The sequence below is a fragment of the Trachemys scripta genome, chromosome 14, assembly GCF_013100865.1.
Source record: "Trachemys scripta elegans isolate TJP31775 chromosome 14, CAS_Tse_1.0, whole genome shotgun sequence".
Taxonomy (NCBI): domain Eukaryota; kingdom Metazoa; phylum Chordata; order Testudines; family Emydidae; genus Trachemys; species Trachemys scripta.
Genome location: NC_048311.1, coordinates 32,288,949 through 32,314,313, shown reverse-complemented (window position 1 = coordinate 32,314,313; position 25,365 = coordinate 32,288,949). Strand labels below are relative to the sequence as shown.

Below are 25,365 nucleotides of genomic sequence, written 5' to 3'. Positions count from 1 at the left end.
GGGTCCCAGGCTGGGCCAGGCCAGAGGGGAGACTCAGAGGGAGAAAGCCGGGGCTGCAGGAAGTGGTTGGGCACATCCGGAGCCAAGAACCATGCCAAGGATGGTCCCGGCTCAGAAGGGCTGCGAGGAGGGGGGGGCCTCTTGTCACTTGTGCTCTAAAGGGCTGTTTTGTAAGAACTCTGGGCCTCCTCTACAGCCTTTGCCCCGCTGGCCCGGCCGAGTCCAGGCTGCCTTCCGCAGCCTCATGCTCTGGAGAAGAGATGGTCCTTTGGTTCCTGCCCTCGGCCACTCCACTGCCGTTCTAACAACGCCACATCCCACCCCAGAGGCAGCTGTATTTTGATGGCAAGATGGCTTGTGATGCTGTGAAGCGTCTTGCTGCCTTGTCAGTTCATGCTGTGCCTTGAATGTTGATAGCATTACATGTAGCACCCAGAATTGACCCTGCCACACCCACTTCGTCACCTCTGTCCTGGGCAGAGCTCTGCACAAAACGGGAGCCATGAAATGACCAGGTGTCTCTCGGAGATGTGGCATGTGCTCATGGCAGCAGAGCGCCCCTCTCCCCGAGCTGATGCTGGCCGACAGCGGGCACCCCACGCTGCTCCACAGCCTCCTGCCAGAGCGCCTCGTGTCTGGAGGTGGCTTTTCCCATCAAGGGTTCCCACCACTGCTGCATCACCCCGAAAGCTGTCTCAAGAGGCACCATCTCACCTAGCCCTATTCGGAGCTGCTGTGCCCAGCGCTGGCGCCCGCCCTGCACTGCTGTGGACAACCGGGGGAGTCCCGAGCATGGACGTGGCGTCGCAAAGGCCGGGTTCAGGCCTTTGTGCCTTTGTTCTGCATGAACCGTGGGTGCCCCTGACGCCCCGCTACAGCCCCCCTCAGCTCAGCTGCAGGGGAGAGCGGTGGTTGTGGGCAGATCAGCAGAGCGCCCTAAATGATGCCCATGTATCTCGCCCCCCCCCCCCCCACGAGCCAAAACTTCCCAGGCACAAGTTCCGCCCTTGGCTCCCTCCAGCGTCCCAGCGGAGCTCAGCTCTGCTCTCTGCAGGCAGAGGCTTGGCGAGCCGGGCTCCCGCCTGCACTGGGGATGCTGGTGGTTTACACATAAAGATCAGAGAAAAAGCCACTTTCAAAATGCTTCCTAACTACTGCGTGGTGGAGCTAATTCAGGTCAAGCTGGAGCAGGTGGTTTGTGGCGCAGCCTCCCTTGGACCAGCTGGATTGTAACCTCCAGTGCCCCGGTGCAGCCAGCACAGCCGCAGCTTGGGCACCAGTCGCTGGCTGAAGGTGGCAGGGGCAGCCGGGAGGAATGGTGCCTGGGTGGGTCAGCTCTGCCACCAGCCCTCAGGGTACAGCAGAGCGCCCATCGCTCGTGGAGGGGTGGTTCCAGGTGCTCACGTCATGGCTCCTGGGGACGCTCTAAGTTCCTGCTCACAGCCCGTTCCACGCCAGGGCCCAGCCCGTGAAGAAACCCCCGTTACGCTGGCAGTTGGGGCCGGATTGGCCATAGCAGGCGAGTGGCGTAGCAGCGCGGTTGGGGAGCCCCCGCCCTGCAGCAAGGCCAGTGTTCCTGTAGAGTTCCCGCCACTGTTTCAGGGAGGGACCCTCCTTTCAGCATCAGGCCACGTCCCGCTGGGCAGAGGCCTGCCGAGGGCTGCCGGAGGAGAGGTACAAGTCACCCATCTTGAGGCCCAGGCCTGGCTCCTTTCAGTCAGACACTGCCCCGTCTACTCAGCACAGGCCGCAGCCCCAGCTCCGCTCCCCAGCGCTGGCAGGTGGCCCAGGGCAGACTGAACTAGCCGAGGAGCCCATTTTGTCACCCCAGCTCCGGCTCAGGGCCAGCCCTTTACCACCGCCAGCCGGCCCAATCCCGGCCACCACTTCCCTTTTTAACATGTCAGCTGACCCAAACGAAGGCCGGCTGGGACCGGCTCCCAGTCCTCGCTCCCTGCAGGACAGCCACCTCCTGCCTTCGCTGCTGTTCCTGCCCTCGGCTGTATCAATCCTCACCTGCCGGCTCAGGGTCTCCAGCACTGCCGGGCACCTGCCTCCAAGCAGTCCTGGGCCCTGGCTAAGTAGATTGCTGCTGGCGCCCTGGTGGGGGGGTGGATAACTAACCTGCTCCGGCTGCTCTCGCCCCACTGCACCATCCAGCGGCTCCATTCTGCCCCCCCTTTCCCCTCCTGTCCTGTGGCCATCCAGCTCAGGTCACTGCCGAGGGCGGTTTCCATTTGTGGTTACGCCACATACAGCAGGGGCCAGGCTTCAGGGTGTCAGACTGGCACGTGAGCAGAAGTGGTTGCAGAATTGCTCCACCCAAACGCAGGACTCCTTGTAGCCCCTAGCAGCAGGTGAGCTGTCTCCCCGAGCCTCAGCCCCGTCCCCCTGCTCCCAGGCACTGCAGACAGGAGGGTTGGATTGTTCCTTTACCTGCTGGACGAAGCTCCCTTGGGGCACAGGCGAAGGATGCTCCTTGGGAGCCAGCGTAGGCCCCATGGGGACGCGGCTTTACGTGCTGACAACACAGGCCTGGCTCTCAAACCCCTCGTGTCCCCCCCAGCCTACACAGGCCCCCGGCCTCACTGCTGCCAACTCCGCCCTGAGCAGCGGCGGACACAGGCAAACAGGTTGGAGGTGGAGGCATCAGCTCAGCTCGGGTCAGAGAACCAAGCAGGATTCCGGGTCAATAAACACAGCAGAGGCCAGCAGCCGTGTTCACATTTCAGGTGCTTTTATTAGATTTTACTTGCAGGGCTTTAATGAAGAGAACTCCAGTCCACACCCAAGACGCACACCTCTGCAAGCCGAAGAGCACAGAAAAGCAAGAGCAGCCCCCCCTAGGGAGCTCAGAAGACCCCCCCCCCCCACAAACCCAGTGCTGGACAGAGGCGCCTGCAATCGACTACTCTTCAAACAGCAGCAGGACGGCGCGAGGGATCCTTCAACTGCAAAGGGCAGAAACCTCGTCACTCCTGCCAGCTGTTCCTGGGTTGCAGCGAAGGGGGTGGGAGTGCAGGGATGAGCTGTGAGAAGTCAAACTGTGTCGTCCGCTTGCCCACCCTGCTACTGGCCTCCTGGAGAGAGGGGACCAGGGGAAAAGCCCCACCTGATGGGGTACCAAGGGTCTGTTTGACCCATTATGATCAGCCAGTCCTAGTTCCCCTATCAGTCTGGGAGGAAACAAGCTTGCAGCATTATCCTGCCAAGGGGACCCACTCCTCCCCTGGTTCTCTTTAGAGAACGAGAGAGAGGGCCTCTCTGAACAGCTGGGAAGGGGTTCCTTACAATGCAGCTCAGGAAACATTGGGGCGTTTGAATGATTACAACTGGAGAGAGGCAGTGAACCCCAGGGGCCGGGTGCTGCTCTGGGAATGGCAAACAGGCCAAAGTTCAGCTAGACTCCAGGAGAGGGGCAAGGCAGGCTTTCGACTGGCACTTCCCCATGCTAACAGATGCCTCTAGCCTGGGCTCGGGGGCTGGCCAGCTGGGCTGTTATTAAGGTCACTAATGCGCAAGCAGAGGAAGAACAAGACCTGCAATTCTGCCCCAGTGTGGTTAAAAACAGCAGCAGCAGCTGTTCTAAATTTAAAGGGACAGCAGAGAGTGGTGATTTAGTGGGAGATCTGCCCCTTGTGGCCTGGCCCCCACAAGCACCCCGGCTGTGGCCCCCAAGGTCAGCTCTGAACTTCAGGCACTAGAGAGCAGCTAACAAGACTGGATTTGCTGCGAGGAGACCCCGGCAAGTTGGAAGGATGGAACATGCTGCATGTTTGCTATGGGGCTCAGTTCGCTCCAGGGGAGCGGAGCAGCTGCTGCAAAGTAAGGTGTGGGGCTCTTCCCTTTGCTTGGGCACCTGGGCTCTGGCTGCAGGACTGGGGCTAACTACCAAGCAGCCAGCCCAGGCCTGGGGGGGTCTAATGGAGAACGGGTGCTGGAGCCAGGCCCTGCACTTGTTAACGCAAAGCAGACTTACGAGTTACATTCGCTTCCTAAGTGCCACAGCCTCACTCTGCAGAGGGGAGACGGCCAAGGAAAGTAGCTCCTCCAGCAGCTGGCAGATGCAGGAGACGGCACTAAATGCAGTGGAAGGAGCATGCACCCTGCGGTGGGCTGTGTCCTTAAGGGAGACAGGTGGGGTGAAAGGCTGCCTGCTCCAGAGCTGGGGCGCCTGTCCACCAACCGCTTTAACAAAAGCAATAAGCCAAGGTGCCAGCCCCATCTCTGCTCTGGGGCAGCGAGCTCCCGCTGCTTGTTCGTCGGCCCTTGGGAGATCTAGCCAGCGGGAGCGGACCCAGCCCTGCCCTGGGTGCCATGACCCTAGGCAGGGGAGAGCCGAGGAGCGACTGCCAAAGCCACTTTGTGGAGAGGCAGCTCAAAATCATCTGCGCACCGTGCTCCTGGGCTGCAGTGAGGGGTCACCCCGGAGAGACAGGGCTCCGGGGTACGCAGAGGGATGGATACCAAGCGCACGTCAGAAGCACTGTGGATGAGCGCTGGGGCTTGGCAGCTTTGCTTCTGGTGCTCATTGTACGTTCTCCGGCTGTTGACCATTTAGTCAAAGCTGTAATTATGGTGGAGGCTCAGCCGAGTCCGGCACCGAGGGCTACAGAAAACCCTGGAGAAGAGCCAACTGCTGACAAACCAACCAGGCATCGGAGAAGGAGCACTGGGGAGGGGGGACAGCGATCCCCTGCTAAGAGCGGCCAGTGGGACCGCGCCATGCCTACAGCATCACTTCCTCCCAGGCCATCTCCTGTGTTAAGGTTGCTGGGACAGGGCAGCTGCACATCATGCAAGCTAATCGAGGGAGGTCAGCCCCTTGCTGCCAAGCACCTGTGGAGATGGCCCGCCCAGCCACCCCGCTTTGCCTTGTGCCCCGGAGCTCGCTCAGCTCAGAGGGAGAAGCAGCTGCTGTCGAATGAGATCAGCACAAAGCCTAGAGAGCCCCTGGAGATGGCAGGAGAGCCAGTCCCAGGATGACAGCGCAGGGAGATAGCCCGAGTCATGGCAGGGGGAGTGAGTGTGTGGACACTGAAGCCAAGGGTCTCCTCATGCTGGTCTAACAGCTGAAATCCCACCAGCGGCCAGCCTGCCTCCCCTCCCTATCGCTAGGCCCCAGAAAGGACAGTGCAGAGCGCTCTGCAATCGGACACACAGACCTGGCAACCCACCCCCCTCTCGGTCTGCCCCTTGTGGCGCATCATTACGGGGGAGGGGGGCATGAGAAACCAGCCTGCTTTTTAAAGGGTTTGCCTCTGTATTTGTCAGTCTGCCCTGAGCGCCAAGCAGCGGGGGCTAGGTCCTGGGGAGGCTGCACATCTCGCAGTGGTCTGTGCCGGGCTGGTTCATGAAGGTGCAGTGTTGGCAAGCCCACATGGCCGAGGATGCAGCATGTGTTGAACTGCCCATGGCACCATATTCATGTAACCCTGAGAGCGGGACCCCAACCGTGCCTGTAAGGGGGAAACAGAGCAGAGGTCAAGGCTGGGAAGAGGGGGGGACTGGGGGCAGGAGGAGGTTCACATGGGAGTTTCTACATGTAACGCAACACTCCGGGACAGGGGAGTGGCAGGGCCTGACCCTGGGACCGCCAGGTCTAAAACTAGCAGTCTCCCCCGCCTCGGCTTAGACGCCAGAGGGGCTCATGCTACTGAACCTGCATTCCCCGCGCCTGTGCCTGTGCCCCGCCCGCTGTCTGGGGTCTGGGCACTGCCCGGCAGACTGCTTGCTGCTGTGGTGTCACAACACCCGTCGCAGGCAGCAGATTGAGGCAGACAACGGCACCCAGAGATAGCCGGTTCTGTCTCCCAGATCTAGGATCGGCTCAGATAACTCAGCTCAGTCTAATCGTACTCCAGGGCCACCTCCCTGCCACAGAGTGCAAGGATTGAGGGTCTCTGCTTCATGCCACAGCCCTCCGGTGGCGCTCCTGCCTTTGGCCCAGGAGGTGGGTACTGCTTGGGCCCCCAGTGCTCTGAGCCCCTGCAGGCCTTGGGAGCCAGCTCATTCCCTGTGCAGGAGCACGGCTGTGCCACTCAGCAGCCAGCCCGGGCAAAGCACTTCGGTATCCCCACTTGTTGGTCACAGGAGAACAGCAGGTGAGTCTGGGGACTTACTACAGAGCTGTTCAATGGTGGCCCATTGCTCCGATTTCTTCCAGGTCTGTGCCAGCTCCTCGTTCCTGGTCCTCACCGCCTCCAGCAGCAAGCTGATGCTATCCTGTAGAAGAGAGCGCGTAGTCTCAACCAGCGCACACGGACCAGGGCTGGGCTCCCGCCCCCCTGCACTCCAAGCTCCATAGTGAGTTTGTTCCCCAGTGGCCGCTAGGAATTCTAAAAAACCCTTTCATTTGATATATCCATCTCCTAGAACTGGAAGGGACCTTGACGGTCATCAAGTCCAGCCCCCTGCCTTCACTAGCAGGACCAAGTACTGTCCCTGACAGGTTTTTGGGTTTTTTTGGCCCCCTCAAGGATTGAACTCACAACTCTGGGTTTAGCAGGCCAATGCTCAAACCACTGAGCTATCCCGCCCCCTCTTTCACCCTTTTATAGAGGTGCCACTCTGGGGACACAAGCAAGCGGACACTCCCTGCCTGGAAGGGGCTAGTCAACAGCGTTTGATTGGCTTTATAAATCCTGCTTCTAGTTTCTCCCCAGGGCTGACATGTTCCCTGAAACTTGGCCAAACAGAAGCTAGAGCAATTAATTCAGGGCGTGTCTAGATCAGATCAGATGATCACAGTGCTCCCTTCTGGCATTATAATCTATAAATGAATATATGCTGGAGCCAAGTCACTTGTTGCACCCCTCTGCACAGAAAAGTGGGCCAAAAGTGTCTGGTAACTGTATTAATGTTGTAAAATTTAGCAGGATTGGATGAAGCCACCATACACCTAATCAAGATATGGAGACTTTACTCAAGAGGTCAAGGGCTGGAATAGCAGGAGGGCTCAGACAATAGTTTTGAGGTGTATGGGTAGGTTTACGCAGGGGAAACTTGTACAGTGCCTACCTACATTAGGTCTGGCTCTAGCCATCACCACTAGCCCCTCATTTCAGGAGCACTAGATCACCTTCAGGGAGTTAAAACAGCCAGACCACTGGCCCCCCCGAATGGCAGCTTTTGCCCACTTCTGCAGTGAACCTGCAAGAGAGCGAAGGCTCGCTCACACTTTTATCACAAAGAAAAAAAAAAGACTGGACAAAATTCCAAACACAACACACACAAAATCCCCCTGATTGGTCCTGATCTCCAGCTGCCCACTGGCAGCCCAGCTGTGCTACACAGGCTCAGTTTGCGCAATTCTCGAAGCCTCTGGAAAACACATGGCTTTGCTTGTTGGTATGTTATTTAAAAATGGGAAAATCTGAGTGGTGCAGATGTTAACGCAGGGCCTGATACGCAGCCAACTCCTAGTGCCAAGCCAACGCAGCCAGAGCTGCAAAGACAGGAAGTAGTTGTCCTGGAAGAGATCTGGTGACTCTGATCTTGTTATCATTAGAACAGGAATTTCTGACTCCGATACTTTTAAACCTTTCCAGCTACCTGAGCCAGAGCCAAGTGGCTGTATCCAGCCTGGGACCCTGCTCACACAGCCACCCCCGACTCACTGCTCCCAGCCACTGAGCAGGACTTCCAGAACGCCGATAAATCTCGCCTCTTCCCATCAACCAAAAGGGTCACTGAGAAGGAAAGACCGTTGCCAAGCTGTATTTTCTCAGCAGGAACTACAGAGAAACCAGCCAACAAGCTGCGTCTGAGGACTCAGACTGGGCGTAACAGACGCACGGCGCTTTCCACCGCACATGCAACGGATGCTCCTGCCTTGATTCCTGAGGAGGAGAAGCTTGGTGCTGGTCTGTAATGCGATGCTCATTGCAAGCCCTTTGTCATTAGCCAAAATCATTTTCTTCGATCACATACCTGCAGAGGCATGACCTCATTGGTGACCAGAAAAAGGAGCAGATGGAAATCAGAGATGACGTCTAGGAAAACAGAGGAAGTGTTTTGAGATAGGTACGTGGCCAAGCTGTGGAAGTCCTGCAGACATTGGAAAGGGGAAGAAAAACAATACAGAAGTCATATTTCCTTACCCCAGTGCGATAACTTGATTTTTCCATTCAGATACACTGACAGAGAAGACACTGGTAAAATTCCTTCCTCTATCAATAGACACAGTTGCGATGCAGACTGACATCCTGAAATCAGAGAGCCTTGCAGACTGAATCGCAGCTTTTCACATTTCCAGAGAAAGGGAATCTGGAATGATTTAGACATCTGAAAGACCCCAGGGCAGAGAGAGCTGAGCCCAGACACTGGAGCACTCAGACAGCGCATCTCAGAGCCACGCCAGTTTGGGGCAGTGAGGGAACAGGGGCCAGGGGAAGATGGTGCCCCAGTCAGGAATGAGTGAGCTGGCTAACAGGGTCATGCCCTCTGAAGCCTGCATCAGCCAATTGCGCTGAAGTGGAGTAGGCTCGCCAGGTGCAGAAGAGACCCATGCCTCACAGCCAGGTGGAGAAGGCCAGGGTCAGGAATCCTTTAACTGTACAGTCACACTGCCCACACAGCGCTTTGCAGAGCTGACTACTTCATTATACAGCAAAACCCCGGAGCTGCTCCGTGACACGTTCTAGTTGCCTCTCTCACAGCTTCTGCAGGAGTTTGTGTTTGTGCAGGAACTCTTCACTCCCGATTAATTTTACGTCCAACTATTTCAGAAGAAATCTTTGCTACTTTCCATGCCGATCCCTTTTGAGAGACAGACCCTTACTATTACCAAGAAACCAAAAATGCCTACTGATTTGGCCAGCTCACATGTGGCTTGGGCAATTTGATAGCTGCCCCTTTCTGTAATGAGCAGTTCAGCTTTTTAAAACCATTCCCCAAAGCAACCAGCATTCTCGGTGTCAGCACTAAACCCAGGAGCCACTGTAGGCCCGGCATGTTGTTTGACCCACCCCAGCAGTGTGGTGAAGCAGCGCAGTTTTGTCACAGACAGGATGCACTCTTCACTGATTCTTGATCAAACACACACCATGGAATTGCAAGTAACTTCTAAAAAAGAAGCTGCCAAGAGGCAATTCTTGGCAAGCCAAATGGCCTCATTCAGATCACTGGAATGGGTGGGGACTGGTACATCCAACAGGGGTGATTTATAGGGAGGTGCAAAGCATTCAGAGAGGGAAGTTTTGCTGAGCGTATAGCCAAGCGTGGCTCAAACAATGAGGAGACGGCTCAATGCAACAGCTGCTGCAGTCTCTCTACTGCCGTTCCCTTTCAGAGGGCTTAGCGTAAGGGAAACATGTAGAAGATTACATACATGTGTAGGACTGTACAGGTAGGAGACACACACTTTAAAGCATTCCTTACCTGAGTTTCTCCCAGCACGTCACGGTTCTCAATAGGGAACGGATTTTGAGAAATAGAAAAAGTGTAAACTGGATCCTTGGGGAAAGTCGTGGTAATCTAAAAATTCAAGGAAGAGCTATTAGAACAGGGTGCTGGGATGCTGAGTAGACAGGCCAGGCCTGGTTCACAGGTGCCGGAGACCTCGGCCCACTGCCTCCAATAGCTGAGAAACGCCACTCACCGCACAGCGCAGTGGTCAGCCATGAGGGTCACAAAGTGATTATTATGTGGAACTTGTAAAGCCTTTTTCACATTTCAAAGGATATTTGATCAACACTTCCCTTTTTCAGGGCAGCCCCAGCACGGCCTCCAACGCTCTCCTGAAAACGTACAGGCTCACAGCCCGTGGAAGTACAGACCTCCTCCCCACCCCGCCACTGATCTGAGAACGGTGTGCCTGAGGCTGGCAATTCGGAACTGGCTCTTTTTATGCACTGGAAGAATTACACGGAGGAGGTTGGATTAGAGAGGAACGGGGAGGCACTGCTGAACTCTGCGGCTGGGACTTGGGGCAGTCTGAGAAACGAATAAAGAGTTCACCCAGATCACTTCTTTACATACAACTGTTTTCTCTGCACTGCAGGGCCTGCCCTTGAGCACAGCCCAAGGAAACAAACAGCATGAAACACTTAGGCCATGACACCAGGCCCAATAGTCTAAGCTAGTGAGGTTACAGGAGCGCCCCCTCCTGGCTCGGAGCGGTTATCACCTGGACGGGGTGCAGGCTTTGAACACCCTGGATAGAGGGGTGCTTTGGCACACCCAGCGTGCTGGGGAAGGGGAACTTACGGCAAGTGAACTGAATAAAAATACGCTCCTTCATTTCTTGCCAAGGAAGATTAAGGAGCCAGAAAGTTGGTGCCTTATCGAGAACTTGGCTTTTGCCAGTTGTCTCAGTCCAGTCTGAACCCTTTCAGCAACACGAGGTGCTTCGTGCAGTGCACGGTCAATACAAAGGCACATTAGAAAGAGCAGCAAAAGCACTGAAGCTGATACCAGCTTTTATCCACATGATAAGTGACTCGTCAACTGCTTGAGCATCCAAGGAGGACCTCCCGCCCGTCTCTAACCTCGTGCACCTTTCTGCCACAGGACTCGGCTCTTCCAGCAAAGGACGAAAGCCCTCTCTGATGCAGAGTTTCCCACAGTCTCTGCCTAATCCTGGAATCCCCTGCCATCGATACGCTCTTTGGTCAGCTCGCCCAGGCCCCCCAATACCGTCACTGGATTGGCGGGGACTTTGCCAGATGCAGGAGAGAACGTGGCTCAGAAATCACATGCATCCCATGCCAGCCAGCGGGCTCCCTAAGTTCTTACTGAGCCACGTAGGGCTCAAAAAAACCCTCTGCCGTCCTCTTCTGGCCTTGTGCCTTTTGTTACAGTGAGCTTTACACGCACTATCCTGGGACTCACTAATATTCCTCCTCTTTGCCGCTTACATCACTTGGAAGGGGGGTGGCAGGTGGGCCAGAAGAACGTGCGGGCCAGCAAGGTGCCTTCATCCTCTGATTCTATGGCTATTAAAGTCTTATTAAAAAAACATGAGCTTTTCAGTCAGGGATGTGTGCAGTTTGTAGCTGACATCAAAGATGCAGAAATAACATCCATTGCAATATTAACCAGAAAAATACTTGGTTAGGGTGTTTTTTTTTTTTTTTTTTTTTAAGATGCTTCAGAAATTCAGATTTCCATCATTCCAGACTCCTCGTAAGTGCATGTTCTGTCAATCTGTTTTCATCTTAATTACACCCCAGGTAGTCCCAAACCAGATGCCTTTATTGCTGGGGTAATAAATACGTTCCAGTGCTGTCAATTGGAATGGAACGTCGACGGGTGCCACACAATGGGTCCCATTGTTCCAAACACAATATTTCACTGCATGAATCACGTGTCAAAGGCTTCAGCCCAAACACAGCTTTGATAAGTAACACACCCCACAGAAAAAAAACCAACAAAGAGGAAGAGTGAGTGTTGGTTTCCAGTCCACCTGCTTCCCCACATCTGGGGTTTCCTGGGGCAGTGCTTGGGACATTTGTATTCATGCTAGCAGCAGCTGGAGTGGACCAGTCGCTTTGAATGGATTTAATCATTAGTGGCACCACTTCCACTCCCGCAATATTTTCTGTCATCTGAATTATCTGCCTCCCAGTCTCCCATCCAGGAAAGGCCCCCATTAAGGTTGAAAGACAGTGGCAGAGTTTTAACGCTGCTCCCAAGTGCGTTGGCAACACTTACTAAACAAGGCAGGGCTCTTAGACCAGTTGCCCTTTGGCTCCCAACACTCAAGGATGCATAGCCCAAGAAACAACGCTGCTGCCTGGGGGGACACATTCAGTGGTAGGCAGATGGGACCTGAACACAGAACTGCAACTAGGAAAAGCATTAGGAATTGGCAATGAAGGAGCTGTAGGCCTTTTCATAGTACAAACCCAGCTTGCTTATCACTGGAATGAGCAGTGTTCTTAATCACTGCTACGAAAGAGACAACTGGAGCTTTCTAATTAGCTCCCAATGATTTAATGCCCAGCATGTCCATGGGGCTTACTGCTTCCTTCATTTGATGGATAAATTCTGTTTCATAACAGCAATAAGACACTCCAAGCAGCGCCCTTTGGAGAAGTAAATGCATTTCTCTGGCATCACATCACCACCCACCCCAGAGTGCTGCACTCCCGCAAAAGCGTGCTGCCTGTTGCACTCCCAGGTTTAAAGAAAGCAAACTCGAGTTAAACCCTTCAGCCCCTGTGGGCTTTTCAGAAGGTTCGGTGGTGCGAAAGGAACGCTGCCTCGATTCTACAGCCAGCTGCAAACGAGCAAACACTGCAGCGAATACTTACATCTATGATTAGATACTCGACAGGGAGGGGGCGAGCCAGCTGAGTGATCTCGTTGCCAAACTTGTCTATGTCCTGAAATAAGAAGAGCACAGTTAATGAACTGGATGGGACTGGTGTAGACCATATGGATCCCTGAGCTGGAACACCCGGATAGACTGGGGGCTTCTAAACCATTGGGATTGTTTTTCAGATTTATGAAAGACACAGACAGCGATTCATTTTCCTCTGTCATTTTGTTGGGTGCTAAGTTACTGTTTGAGGGCAGATGTGGAGCTGTCCCTGCAGTTGACGTTTGAAGCAGACAAGCCAAAAGGTGCCGTGTTCCTAATGAAATGTCCCCTTTACACCACAGCTACACATAAAACTGACTTTCTGCACAGGCTGAACTGTCAGGTCAACACGCTGGAGTCTCCACTCAAATTACGTGCGCTTGCGCCCAGCAGGTCTATTCATGGCCATTGGAAAACCTGCCACTTTTTCTTAAATACACAGACCCGGAAAAACCATACAATCTGCCAAAGCCAAAACTTGTTTGGCTTTGTCAGACGAATTGAACATAAAGTTTAATTATGAAGAAAAACGGCCAGCATATGTTCATAGACTCATAGACTCATAGACTCATAGACTTTAAGGTCAGAAGGGACCATTATGATCATCTGGTCTGTCTGAAATGACAATTAGACTTGATTTATGTCAAACACGCTGAGTTCAAACAGCTTCAGAAATAAATGAATAAGAACTGACTCTTTTCATTACAGATTCGGTAAGAGGGGACTGTATTTTCTACCTAAATCATCCCTTCCTGGGATATAAATCATTCATTAAGCCACACACAAATCACACATCCACGATTTCCAGGCACAGACCTTACGGAAAAGTTCAGTTGCTGAGCAATCTCAGCGTGGTTGGGAGGCAGAGCCCATGACAGTTATAGACTCATGCATGGCTCTCGTCCTGGCACACACGCAGACTCATACATGGCTCTTGCTCCGGCATGCTCAATTTACTTCCTGGGGAAAGCTGTAAAAAGGCCATGAAATTTGTCCCTCAGTCCCACTGCAGACAGAGGGGATGTCTTTTGGGGTTTGTGAAGCACCCCTAAAACAGAGCCAGCAAGCAAAACACTTCAGAGAGACACTCATGGATAACACCGGCCCTTTAAAAACTACATTTTCTGCCTTTGAATATGCTGCTACGCCCCTACTAGTAACATTTCTCAGTTACTCTAGTACAGTGATTCTCAACCTATTTACCACTGTGGGCCACATATGCAGCTGTCTATGTGTTATGTGGGTTGCAGCCACACAATACAAATATACTACCTGTATGGCCCTGAGGGTGTCACCTGGGCCGCAGCTGTGTGCTGATTGGGCAGCAAGCGGCCTGCAGGTTGAGAACCACCGCTCTAGTATTTATAGATCAGAAACATGCAGCACTGTGGCCAGCACCCCCTGCAATCGCTCCGGACGGTCCCCACACGCTCAGTCTGTCACATGCTCAAGCATGCTTTGGCACGCTACTTGGCTTGGAGAAGCCAATGGCACCCCTAACACCATGTGTCCCTGGAAATAGTTCCCCCTTTGTAGAATCAACCGTCCCGTCTTTGAAGTTTCCTTTACAAGTAATTCTGATAAGAATCATTTCTCCTTGAACGTGACAGGTTGTTGGCCCAGTGGTTATTTTAGCAACAAGCCTGGTTGCTTGTGGCCTTAGATCTCCCTGGCTCTGACAGCAGCAGCAGGAGCCGTGGAGCCTTTTCAGAGGGACCACAGGGCCCGAAAGCCAGCCCGTGTCTAGAGCTCAGCAATACTGCAAGAATTAGGAATCAAATCCAATCAAGCTACATCAGTTCCCCAAACACTCTCCTGCCCCTGCAAGAAAGAACCTGCAACAACTCACACATAATTAGCCCATCTGGAATTCATTTTCAAATCTAATTAAGTTCTAATATGCAGAAACATTTTTCCAGCACCTGTTCGCTTTAATCTTCCCCTCTGGGGATTTCCATGTTAAAAGCCTTCTTTTTAATGTCATGCTACGAAGGCCTGAAAGATATTTTCTAAAATTGTTACTACCAAATTGACACCTTACATCCCCCAGCTAAAGGAAGTGTCTGTGCCTCCCTCCCCGTGGAACGAAGTAGGCACCTTCCTCCTCCCCACATGTACAGGTTTATTAGGCAGTTACATTTTATAGCTTAACAAATGTCAAGCTGGGAGGATTGCTACGAGATCTCTCCAAATTTGGCAGTCGCCAGAGCCCTAGCAGCCTTTATCCACATACGTGGTCTACTAGGACTGTACCTCAGGACTCTGGGGTTCCCGGTGCCATGCAATGCCATGTGCTCTGCTTAGCAGCCACGGCTCCAAAGGGAGTTAATGACGCTCAAATTCTACTCACTGTCTGGACAAGAATCAAGCAATAGGCCCCAGAGGAATTGGGCAATGAATCATCCTAGAGACAGGAGTGGAGATCAGCTCCTGCAATCCCAACATTTTGAAACAGTTTGACCTAATGGTACTGCAGCTTCTGTCTCCCAATAGGAAAATGATTAATCCATTGGCGCGGAGAAATATGATTAACCAAGGAAGTTACTCTCAACTTTCTCATGCTTCTGCTGGCAAGCTGGCTGCAGGCTTGCAATGTGGAGAGGACAGCTCGCGAAGGGTTCAGATTCTCAGTCATGATGGACCAACGTACGTACCATCAGCCACCCACTAAGGGTGAGGGCAATACTCCAAACTCTCCTTTGCCACGATGCCTACAAAAAAACTTGACAGCAAATTGGACTGCTAGTGATCTGAGACCACCTACCACTGCCCAATATCATCCCACTTGTATTCCCCTCTCTGTCTGTATCCATCTATTGTCTCTTGTCTTACACTTAGATTGTCCTTGCAACAGGGACTGTCTCTGTGTTCTGTGTTTGTACAGCGCCTAGCGCCATGGGATCCTGGTCCTTGACTGAGGCTCCTGGGGTCTACATACAACAACAAATGGACCATGACTCCTTATTCTCCAAGGGAAGAACCTTTTCATATGGACAATCATTTACACTGATGATAGTCTCCCTCATGATCAGACCTTCCCTGAGTTGACGCTGCTTATGTTGCTTTGGAGTTAGACCAAGCTTATTTGGGTTTTTGAGTACACTGTGACTTAGCTCCCCCTAGCGCTTTCCGCCTGTAGGTCTCCGAGTTACACTACGAAGGTAAGCATCATCCTCGTGTCACAGATGGGAAATCTGAGGCAGAGGTGAACGACCTGCCTACGCTCACACAGCAAGTCAGCGACAGCACTGGGAGCAGAACCCCGGAGAGTCCTGACTCCCTGTCCAGAGCTCCCACAGGGATACTTCTGAGACTGAAGGGAGCCGCTCCCAGCTCCAACACGGACAGCTTGGAGAAGGCCAATGCAAGCGGGTATTAGTAGCATATTACATGCACATGCTTCCTCTTAGCACAGACCTAGGAACAGACTTTTCACTCCCAATCACAATGGCATTCTAATGAGAACTCACTCACTCAAGACGCTGTAAAAATCCATGGGGCCTGCTTTTGATGATTTAATCTTAGCCAAACTGCTATGGGCACAGAACTAGCCAATTTTCTGAACTACGCTAAGGACTGCCATGTGCTTTTTACTCACTTAGAGGCAGAAGCATTTCCTGGTACAGACCAGGTGGCTGTCTCCCACCAGCTCAGACAGGGTGACCTCTGAACATCTATCAAGTCTCTCGCTGCTGGGAACTCTCGACGTGTGGCAAGCTTTTGCAAGAAGAATAAACCCAGTGTCCTTCCATCCTCCCCCACAACTATCCTCGGCTGGGGTCAGAGGACTCTACGCTCAGGGAAGCTCCTCCCACAAAAGAAAGGCATGCACAAGAGGAGAACCTTTGTGGTATGAGGCTTGTTAAGATTAAGATGGAAACACCCCCCGGTCCATTGTCTGGCCGCTCCCAAGCAATGGCCGGAAAGAGCAGCCACCACAGCACCCTTCTGCAGGTGTTAAAGGAAGAAGGAAAACGGGTTGCCGAGCACTCTTTTCTCCACTTCCGAGAACTTCCTCCATCTTTCCATTGCTCAGAGAATTCCCGTCATCATAACCTGCAGGGATTCCTCTAACGAAGGCCAGAGGTGCAGTTGTGTTGTATGTAACAATCATCAGACAGGAGGAGAGGGAATTTATATATCGAGCACCTGTAACGCAGTCCAGTCCGAGACTGGGATTGGGCGAGGAGAAACTGGGGTTGGTTATCCCGTCTGGCCTTAATAAAAAGCAGCAAAATGCTGTCAAGTCACTCCAAGAGCTGGATGGAGGGGTGTTTTCCAACTGAAACGATGCTTCTCGTGGCTGACGCTGCACGAGGCTGAGCAGTCGTCCAAATGCAAAGACCAAACCCACTGATCTCCGGCAGGAGGGGAAATGCCCCTCTTGTAACACAAGTGTCATTAAAAAGGGCTTCAATCTTTTCCCATCCCAGAGCAAGTTTCTTGGACATTAAAACAGCCATAAAATGTAACGCACTATAAGGATGACATCTTGTTTGTGCTGAGATCCCACGTCTTTGCCTAACGTTCACCAGAGAACCAAGTCCCACAAAAGTACCAACCCATGACTACTTCAAAGGGTCTATAAAACTCAGCTCTTGCATTTTTTTGCTCCACCTGATGGACCGTTGAGACTTCCATGAAATAAATCCAGAGCTCGAGTCCTGCAGTGCTACCACCGACTTCAAGACAGCGCTGCAGCCTGGGGTTCGCTGGGGTGTACAACAAAATGACACAGCTTGATAATGGAAAGCCATGAATTCTGCAGACTAGCTCAAGACAGCTTGAAGAGTTTGCGGCATTCACACACAATGCGCAGCAATGGACATAAGCACAAAGCACACAGACGACCGTAAGGATACATACACCATCAAATTTCCAAAGGTGCTGAGCACCCACAGATCCCACTCACTTCAATCCCATTATCAGGCCCCTAATGTTTAAGTTACATTCCTAGCTTAAACAAGATGGATAGATGCATTTATTTACTTCCCAGAAACACACAAAACCAGTGAGGAGACAGAGGGCCAGGACTTCTAACCTATTAGGATAAACCCAAGCCTTCTGCAGTCCTGATACAAAAGTGGAATTTTTAGCCTGCCCATACTGCTGGAAAATGAACTAAGGAGGAGGTTAACAATACCATGGTCTCTCGTGCTAGAGGAGAGAACGGTTACCACCATAATTACAGCCATTGTGTGTCTGCCTATTGAGAAGAGAGGGGGCCTTTAGCAGATTTGCGTGGAGTTACTGTTGTTGAGAAGCGCTAACCAGTCTTTCGGCAACATCGTAATAACACAGAATGTTCTACTGCAACACCTGATAGTCCTCACTAATCCCGCACCTTGAACCGCTGGGTTTAGCAGTGGGATGGTTTTTCCTTTTGAGTTGATCACGATAAGAAAATTATTTGGCAGAGTAATTTATATTCCTGGTCCCGAAAGCCCCCGATTTTCACTCCAGAACACATTTACAGCTTTCACACCCCATGGACTGAATATCCACTCAGAGAAAGCGCCATGCTGCCAGTGCTAATGGGATGGTTTCTGAGAGTAGCAGGGCAAGAGGCCAATACAAAGAGAAAGGTAAAGACATACAGGAATCGTTAGGCAAGCAGCTAAGGAAAAATGCTTTGGTTTATGAAACAGAGCAAATCTGGTGCCATCAGTTTTCCTGTTTTCATGATATTTAAGACATGTCTACAGCTGATAAACCATTGAGATGAGTCACACTGGTTCACGTGGGAACCTTATTTTCAGCAACAGCTGTAACACACTGAGGGGTATACTAGCCTCTGACCCCGTTCCACAAATGCATCTTGATGTGCGCCATACAAGAAAGCCTTGATGAGTGAAGAGAGCTGTTATTTTGCCTTGAAGCACCTCTTTGCCTGCTTGCCAGAGTCCTCGAACCTGTAACACTCTCATTAATTTCTCCCAGCTGTATGGCTTTGATCCCTGACATAGGCTTCTATTTCTGCAGCATTACTAATTCAGAGACATTTCTTAAGTCATTTCAAAAGCAAAGACGACACATACTAAGAGTAAAGATACACGATCTTTTCCTTATGTGATGAGCAGATTGTAGTACACTTGCGGCTTTCTGTTTCTCCAGTTTTACATACATCACCTTTTCCTACTGGCAGGAATTTAAAATGCATCTACTCCTTTATGCAACTAGTGGAGACGGGAATTTAACAGTTCCTCCTCCCACATTCGGATGCTAAATTGTTCTATAAATATATTCTACACTACACAAACATTAGCTTCTTGGTTCTCATCCAACCATCACAATAAACTTACATTAATATAGCCCCTTTCATCCGAAAGTGCTTTCTCAAGCTGATCCACACATTATATATTATGGATGATTCTTGCTCACCAGTGAAACAGCCAACGGAGGTGAAATGTGGCAGCGACTTAAGAGCACACAGCACCCCTGCATGACAGCTTAGGGCAGGAAGCAAAAGGCTGAAGGGTAAAGGTAGGCAGACTCATTATCAAGCTGGACAATGCTCTTGCTATTGTGCTGACAGGAGTGGCCAGGGTGTTACATTACTAACCCTCTTTGTCTTCTCACTGCAAGGCCAAACCTACTCCGGACGCTTGCTCCCAACAAATGCTTAAGCAATGCTTTGCCAAGCTTGCTGTCACACACCCAGTGACTATGAGGTAGTGTCTCTGACCTCAGGCCTTTTTACATTTAATGAGACCCAAATGGTCTTTAAAACCCAAAGTGACTAAGCTTCCCATCAGTTTAAAAATGTTCCAGAAAAAGTAAAGGTACTGCAGCCAAACATGTTTGAATTCAAAGGACAACTACACCCACCAGAGCGCTCCTCAAGCCTTCCCAAAGCACAGAATGAGAAAGACAATTATGGATACGAGTTATAAAACATTTGAAATAATCTGAAGAGTGACCCAATGAATCACTGGTTCATGGAAATTTCCACAGAACGCTGAAGTAATCTGTGAGCATTTTGTTTACCTCCGTCAATTCGGGTTAAAAAGTGGAATTTAGAACTTGCTGGAACATACACTGGTTTCTCGTGACTCTGAACGTCTCACTAAAGTGCAGCACTACAATGCCTCTGGACCGGAGACATGGGCTGTGACCAATGCAATGCTCTTCCTGGACCCGAGCTGAGTCTGCTTTCCAAGATGGAACCCTGCACGCGGGGATCTGCAGTCAGCATGAGGTGCACCTTCACATTCAAGACAAGCGCAATTGCACCAGCTTTATTGACTCAAATTAGGCATAGCCCATGGCCTCCTGACAAGGTCCCAGTGAGACCTTCAGTTGGCCATTTGGGTACCCTTGGGGAATTGTCTGTATGATGTTGTGGTGGGGACGTAGAATCAGCTTTGTTGGTGAGAACACACTTTACAAGCAGCACAAGTGGGAAAAGACTGCTAGAGTGATGAAGAGATGTGGCTAGAAGGTGTTTCACAATTTCAGGTGGCATCAGGGCAAGCCAATAGTGTGGTATTGACAGGAAAAAAGCGCGCAGAGTAGCTCACCGATCAGCAATTTCCTCAGCACCACTTTGGGGCACACAGAAGTATTCCTGCAACATTTGCTATCGGTGGTGTACGCTGCCCTCATTTTAACAGCGCCAAGCAAGGTAGCCTGGCCTAGCCGACACTGCTCAAATAGGAAGTGTCACAAGCAGACCAGATCGCAAACGTCAGATGTAAACAAAGATGAGAGAGCTGGCTTGGATGATGGATGGCCAATTCGTTGGCAGGCATCTCCAGTAACTTAATTTTCTCCATCCCTGTTCGTGAGGCACCAAAACACAGCAAACGGGATTTCTGAGAAGCAGAACCATTATTCTCACCGAGATCCTATTCTTACCTTTCCAACCCAATTCTGGAGAGGCAAGAGGTTTGAAAACCTGTAGGAACAAGTATCTAAAGGGAATACTCATCTCTAACAAAAGCTACAGAATCCATACATGCAGTAGTCCAGTTACTGCCAGGGCTTTTGCATGCCACACTGCACATACGGTTCTGATGGCCTAGTCCTCTTGTAGATTCCCGCTCTGAAAGTGGGTTGCCTCCATTGTGTGTCAGAAGGGGCTTCTGAGGCTCATCATGCGACCCAAGAGAAAGGATCTAATAGCAGACACTAACTGCAGCACCAGAGAGAGAAAAGACAGGGCTGTGGATTCATTCCCAGGGGGTGTTGTGAAAGCCAAAAGTATAACCACATTCAAAAAAGAACTACATAAGGTCATGGAGGGTTGGTCCATCAGTGGCTATTAGCCAACGTGGTCAGGGAGGCAACCCCATGCTTGGGGTGACCCTAACCCTTTGACTGCCAGAAGCTGAGAGGGGAAGACAGAGGTGGCTCTATTCTGTACACTCCCCTGGCAGCTATGGGACTGGCCACTAGCAGAGACAGGCTACTGGGTTAGATGGACCATTGGTCTGACCCAGTGTGGCCACTCTTATGTATTCCTGTCCCTGCCTTTTTTTTTTTTTTTTTTTTTAAATCTACTAACCCCTTCCTTCCCTGCTTTTGTACTCACAGGCTACTGGTCCCCTTTGGTTGGGGTATGGTTGGTGTCTCTCTCCTCTGACTGGCGCTCTATTTGGGCAGACAGAGCCTTATTTTCCATTTTCCTGCTCAGTGTGTTATTGTCGAGTGCCTGATGCTGTTCCGTAGGTGTCTTATAAAAGTATTACAGACGATAAATTCTCACCAGCTTGTTAGGAACCTGCTTTTATTTCGGCTTTAACTTGGTGCATCACTTTGCTTCAGTGCATACTGTGTGTAAATGTAATTGGGGAGAGGAGGAAGCAAATACACTCAGCGGGGGATTAAAAGTCAACAGAGAAGCGTGGCAGCCACTGCCAATAAACACAGAAGATGTGGTTAATTCAGAGTGCCTGCTACAGGCCGTATGTGGATCACTGCAGACCTCATTTACAGGCTAGATAGCCAATGGCTACTACTGCACTGGAAACAATAATAGCACTTTTAGGAGGAGGAAATGAAGCTTACACAATTCCTTCCTGTGGACATGCGGTGAATGGTTACTACCAAAAATAGTTCAAAACCTCAAAGCGTCCTTTCACTGAGTTGGACACATCGACTTTTAGACCCTCAGCAGAACTAGCCCACATCGTCTCTTTCACACACACTTCAGCTGTTCTCTTTAGTCTTAACCCTTACCTTATAGAATACATCAGGCACATATTGCTCACTGCTGGACTCCTTCGCGTAGCCGAGCTCTGGTGCATCCCGGCACGGCAGCAGGCACTCATCCCGTACCAGTGCCATGCACTGATTAGAGACTTGGTAACCCTCAAAGTGGACCTGGTTGTCGGGACCACCTAGAATAGAAAGTTACTTTGAAACCACTCCAGTGGAGGAATGGACTTATCCTTGTAAGTCACCACTGGACAGCATTATGGTTTAATCAGCCAGGTTAAACATGACATTGGTTTTAGATATTGACGCAAGTTGTGTGCATGGTTTGCTATATTAGGAAGTACTTTTAAACAAGGATTCCCATAAATGTCCTATATTTACTTTATACTGCACCCTGCTTCAAGAGTATTTTCCCAGCCAAACTAATGGTATCAATTCCTGGGGTCAATGGGAGTTTTGCCATTTATTTAATTAGGCCAAGATTTCAACCTAGCGTCAGATCCCTCAAGCCTCCCTCTTCAGCAGAAACACTCTCCAAAATTAAAACCAGGACTATAGTCCCTGCTGTCCTGTTTTATTTCTGTGCACTAGGCATAAGGTCTACACAACAAATTCCAGGCTACAACTTGGGTTGATCACCTGGCAAACAGGACTATGTGCAAAAGCATAACATTTTCTCAGCCAGGAATGGATGGGTCAGGGGAATTTTGACACACAAAACCAGAAGCCAAGACACTAGCTTCAGGTGGTTTTGTCATGGATCAAAAAATCAGTGCTTTAATTTGGCTAGTTTAAGCATTAGCAGGCTGCCCGCTATTAGAACATGATGAGATATCAGAGAGAAAATCAGGCACATATAAATGGTAAGAGTGTGTTGCTAATCTGTGACGCCGGATGCCGCGAAGGGAAGTGAAATTAATCCATGCAGGGGATCTTAAAAAGGCAACGTTGATGGTGCAAACCGCACATTTACATTTATACTGCATACAAGGAACAAACCAAGTGCTTGTACAGAAACCTGATGGGCTGATTTAACAGAACAGAATGAAATTATCTGGACCAGATGATCGGGAAAGGAAACATTCATTTCCTAGCCTCAGACTCCCTCTGCTCTGGGGCAAACACTCCCAGAAATGAAACGCGGGCCAAGACACAAGGAAGGCCTGAACAAAGGGAACCACCATTTCCTTAGTAAAACACCTTGTTTGAAAAGGGATATACACATTTATCTTGTAAGAAAAGATGAATGTGTTTAGCAGCCCGGAATGTGTGAGGCAGCTGTCCGGTCACATGGACCTTTTACTGAAAAAGACCCCAGAAACATCTATAAAGCTTGGGGCTCGGAGGAGGCAATATCATATTGCACTTTAGTGCTTTACATTGGAATTCATGCTTTTTTCATTGTTTAAAATAGACCCCAGAACCTGGTTCAGGGAAACCTTAAACGAATACATCTGTGTCATCTTGGAGCTGAATGGCAGACTGAACTTTTAATGCTGTAATTTCCCCACCACATGCCAATGCCTTCATGAACTGGCCATGTGTATCAGAGTATTCTACTGTACTCTTCAGAGGGTCTCTGAAAAATTCTCATGTGACAGACGCCTGCAAGATGCTTTACTTTAGACATTTTATTTAGTGGACAAAAACATTTCACACACTTAGGAAGATTCTGAATTTCACTTGGAAGAGTTTTTCTAGTATCTGTTTCTCACTGATGGATACGCGAGGGAATTAAAGGTCCCTGGCTCTACAGTGAACCATCACAAGCAACTTCCAAGACCCCAAAATTCTTGTGTACCAGTACTGCAGCCTCCATCATTTCAGCTTACAGGGCCGGTACATAATACCCTTGGGAGCTAGAGAATGGTGTTCCTCAAATTGTCTAGAATACTCCGCCACTGTTGGGTAGCAAGAGCATGGGAATCAAAGCCACTTCTCATGCACAGCAGTGCTCTAACTGGTACTCTGGCCTCTTCCACTCTTCCTATGGAGCTAAACTTAGAAGAGATTAATTATCATGGTCTAATGGACTGAGTACTGGACAGGGAGTAAAGAACTCCGGAGTTCAAGTCCTGGCTCGGCAGCCCATGGACAGTCACCGTCTCTGGGTCTCAGTTCTTAATGTGGCCAATATTCAATCCGTACCTCCCTGGAGAGAGGCCGCTGTTAGTGAGTGCAGAGTGCTCTGAAGATGTGACATGTGATGCAAGCACTAGGTATTATCATTCTGTTAGTGAGAAGGAACTAAAAAAAGAGATGGGGCACTTGAGAGAGAAGTGCCTCCCAGAGCACAATTGCATTCAACTGGTTGAAAGCGGTTTTGTGAATCGGGCCTCGAGTGCCACAAGTCCACGCCCCGTAAAGCATGTTATGCCAGGGGCTCGGGCTGCTGCTTTTTGTGGAGTCTCAAGAGCAGGTGTAACATTTAAAAAACAAACAGGCAGTCACCCTTTGGCCACACGGTATTTGTTGTTCATGCTAATTTTTTTTCACTCCTGGTTGAAAATTCTATGGAGGTGAAGTAAGAGAGTGTGTGTGGAGTGGGTGTGTGGACACTCCATTGGTCCTAACTGCATTGAAGGGGCCTAGGGAAACAGTTGGAAAAAGAACAGTAAGAACATGGAGTAAGGCAAATCTATTTTATTTGATGGGTTTGAGAATGACCTAAAACTTGTTCCTAGGACTGACGGGAGACAGTTTGAAAGATTTCAGGTGGTCAGGACAGTCTGTAGCTTGATTGGGAAGAAGTGCATGTTCCTTTGGGGTGACCACAAGAGAGAATCCCAGGAGAAACAAGGGTTTAAGGGCAACTCTGTGCCAGTTTATACCTGTAGCCATAACAGTGACAAATTTGGATCCAAAGTGACCATCTGGAGACAGGCGACATATGTTGGGATGCCGGTTCTGAAAGTTTCCAGCAGTGATGCACTCTTCTGCACTTAAAAAATATGTATCCTAGGAAAAAATAAAAACAAAACATGGCAAGATGATGGAGCTATGAGATGTGCCCCACCTCCATTTCACTGGGCTGCAACTGAAGATGCCTCGTTAAAAATATGCTTCTGAGTAAAGCATTTGTGAAAGCTGTGAATGGAATACTACAAACAGAGGGCGTAAAGGACTGAATACAGGGGACTAGCAGTCAGGAAGGCCAGAGTCCTAATCCTGGTTCTGTCCGGGATGGTGTGGTCCTGGGTAAATCATTTCACCGCCCAGTGCCTCAGTTTCTCCATCTGGGAGATAGGGATAATATTGATCTACATCACAGGGACATAGGAAGGTTGAAGTTTGAAGATAAAAAGCACCATTCAGATATTACACTATACCAGGGGTTCTCAAACTGGGGGTTGGGACCCCTCAGGGGGTCGCGAGGTTATTACATGGGGGGGACGCGAGCTGTCAACCTCCACCGCAAACCCCGCTTTGCCTCCAGCATTTATAATGGTGTTCAATATATAAAAAGTGTTTTTAATGTATAAGGGGGGGTCGCACTCAGAGGCTTGCTGTGTGAAGGGGGTCACAAGTAAAGACGTTTGAGCGCCACGGCACTAGAAGCACTCTGAGGGTCAGGCAGCAATGCAGTCTCCAGAGGAGGCAATGCTGATTCGCTCACCAAACTCTCACCCCTTACGTGAACCTGCGCCTGCTCCCTACGCTCTGCCAAAGTGCCTCAATCCATCGTTCTGTCTCAGGAGTGGGGGAAGGAGACTTTGTGCTGCTTCCTGTGCCTGTGGCGGGCTCCCAGGCAGCGTTCACTGATCACACTCCTACTCCTTCAAATGCCTCTGAAGACCCAGGTGTACCCCGAAACCTTGTAATTACAGCAGACACACCCCATTCTACACTGCATTGGCTCAACTTGTGTCTTCCATTTCAGCTCCTCAGGGCAGGCTTCT

The 25,365-nt window shown here is 50.5% G+C and overlaps 1 protein-coding gene across 1 annotated transcript in view; it reads right to left on the bottom strand.

Annotated features, from left to right (window-relative positions):
* Nucleotides 1-2,716: 2,716 nt before the first annotated feature.
* Nucleotides 2,717-25,365, bottom strand: part of NPLOC4 (NPL4 homolog, ubiquitin recognition factor) — a 38,879-nt gene continuing 16,230 nt past the window's right edge. Inside the window, exons 10-16 of the mRNA XM_034789677.1 lie at nucleotides 24,298-24,424; nucleotides 21,488-21,648; nucleotides 12,258-12,329; nucleotides 9,382-9,477; nucleotides 7,933-8,049; nucleotides 6,123-6,225; nucleotides 2,717-5,459 (exon numbers count right to left, since the gene is read on the bottom strand). Coding sequence (XP_034645568.1) covers nucleotides 5,302-5,459; nucleotides 6,123-6,225; nucleotides 7,933-8,049; nucleotides 9,382-9,477; nucleotides 12,258-12,329; nucleotides 21,488-21,648; nucleotides 24,298-24,424 — 834 coding nt within the window. The 3' untranslated portion in view covers nucleotides 2,717-5,301. The remainder of the gene's footprint in view (nucleotides 5,460-6,122; nucleotides 6,226-7,932; nucleotides 8,050-9,381; nucleotides 9,478-12,257; nucleotides 12,330-21,487; nucleotides 21,649-24,297; nucleotides 24,425-25,365) is intronic.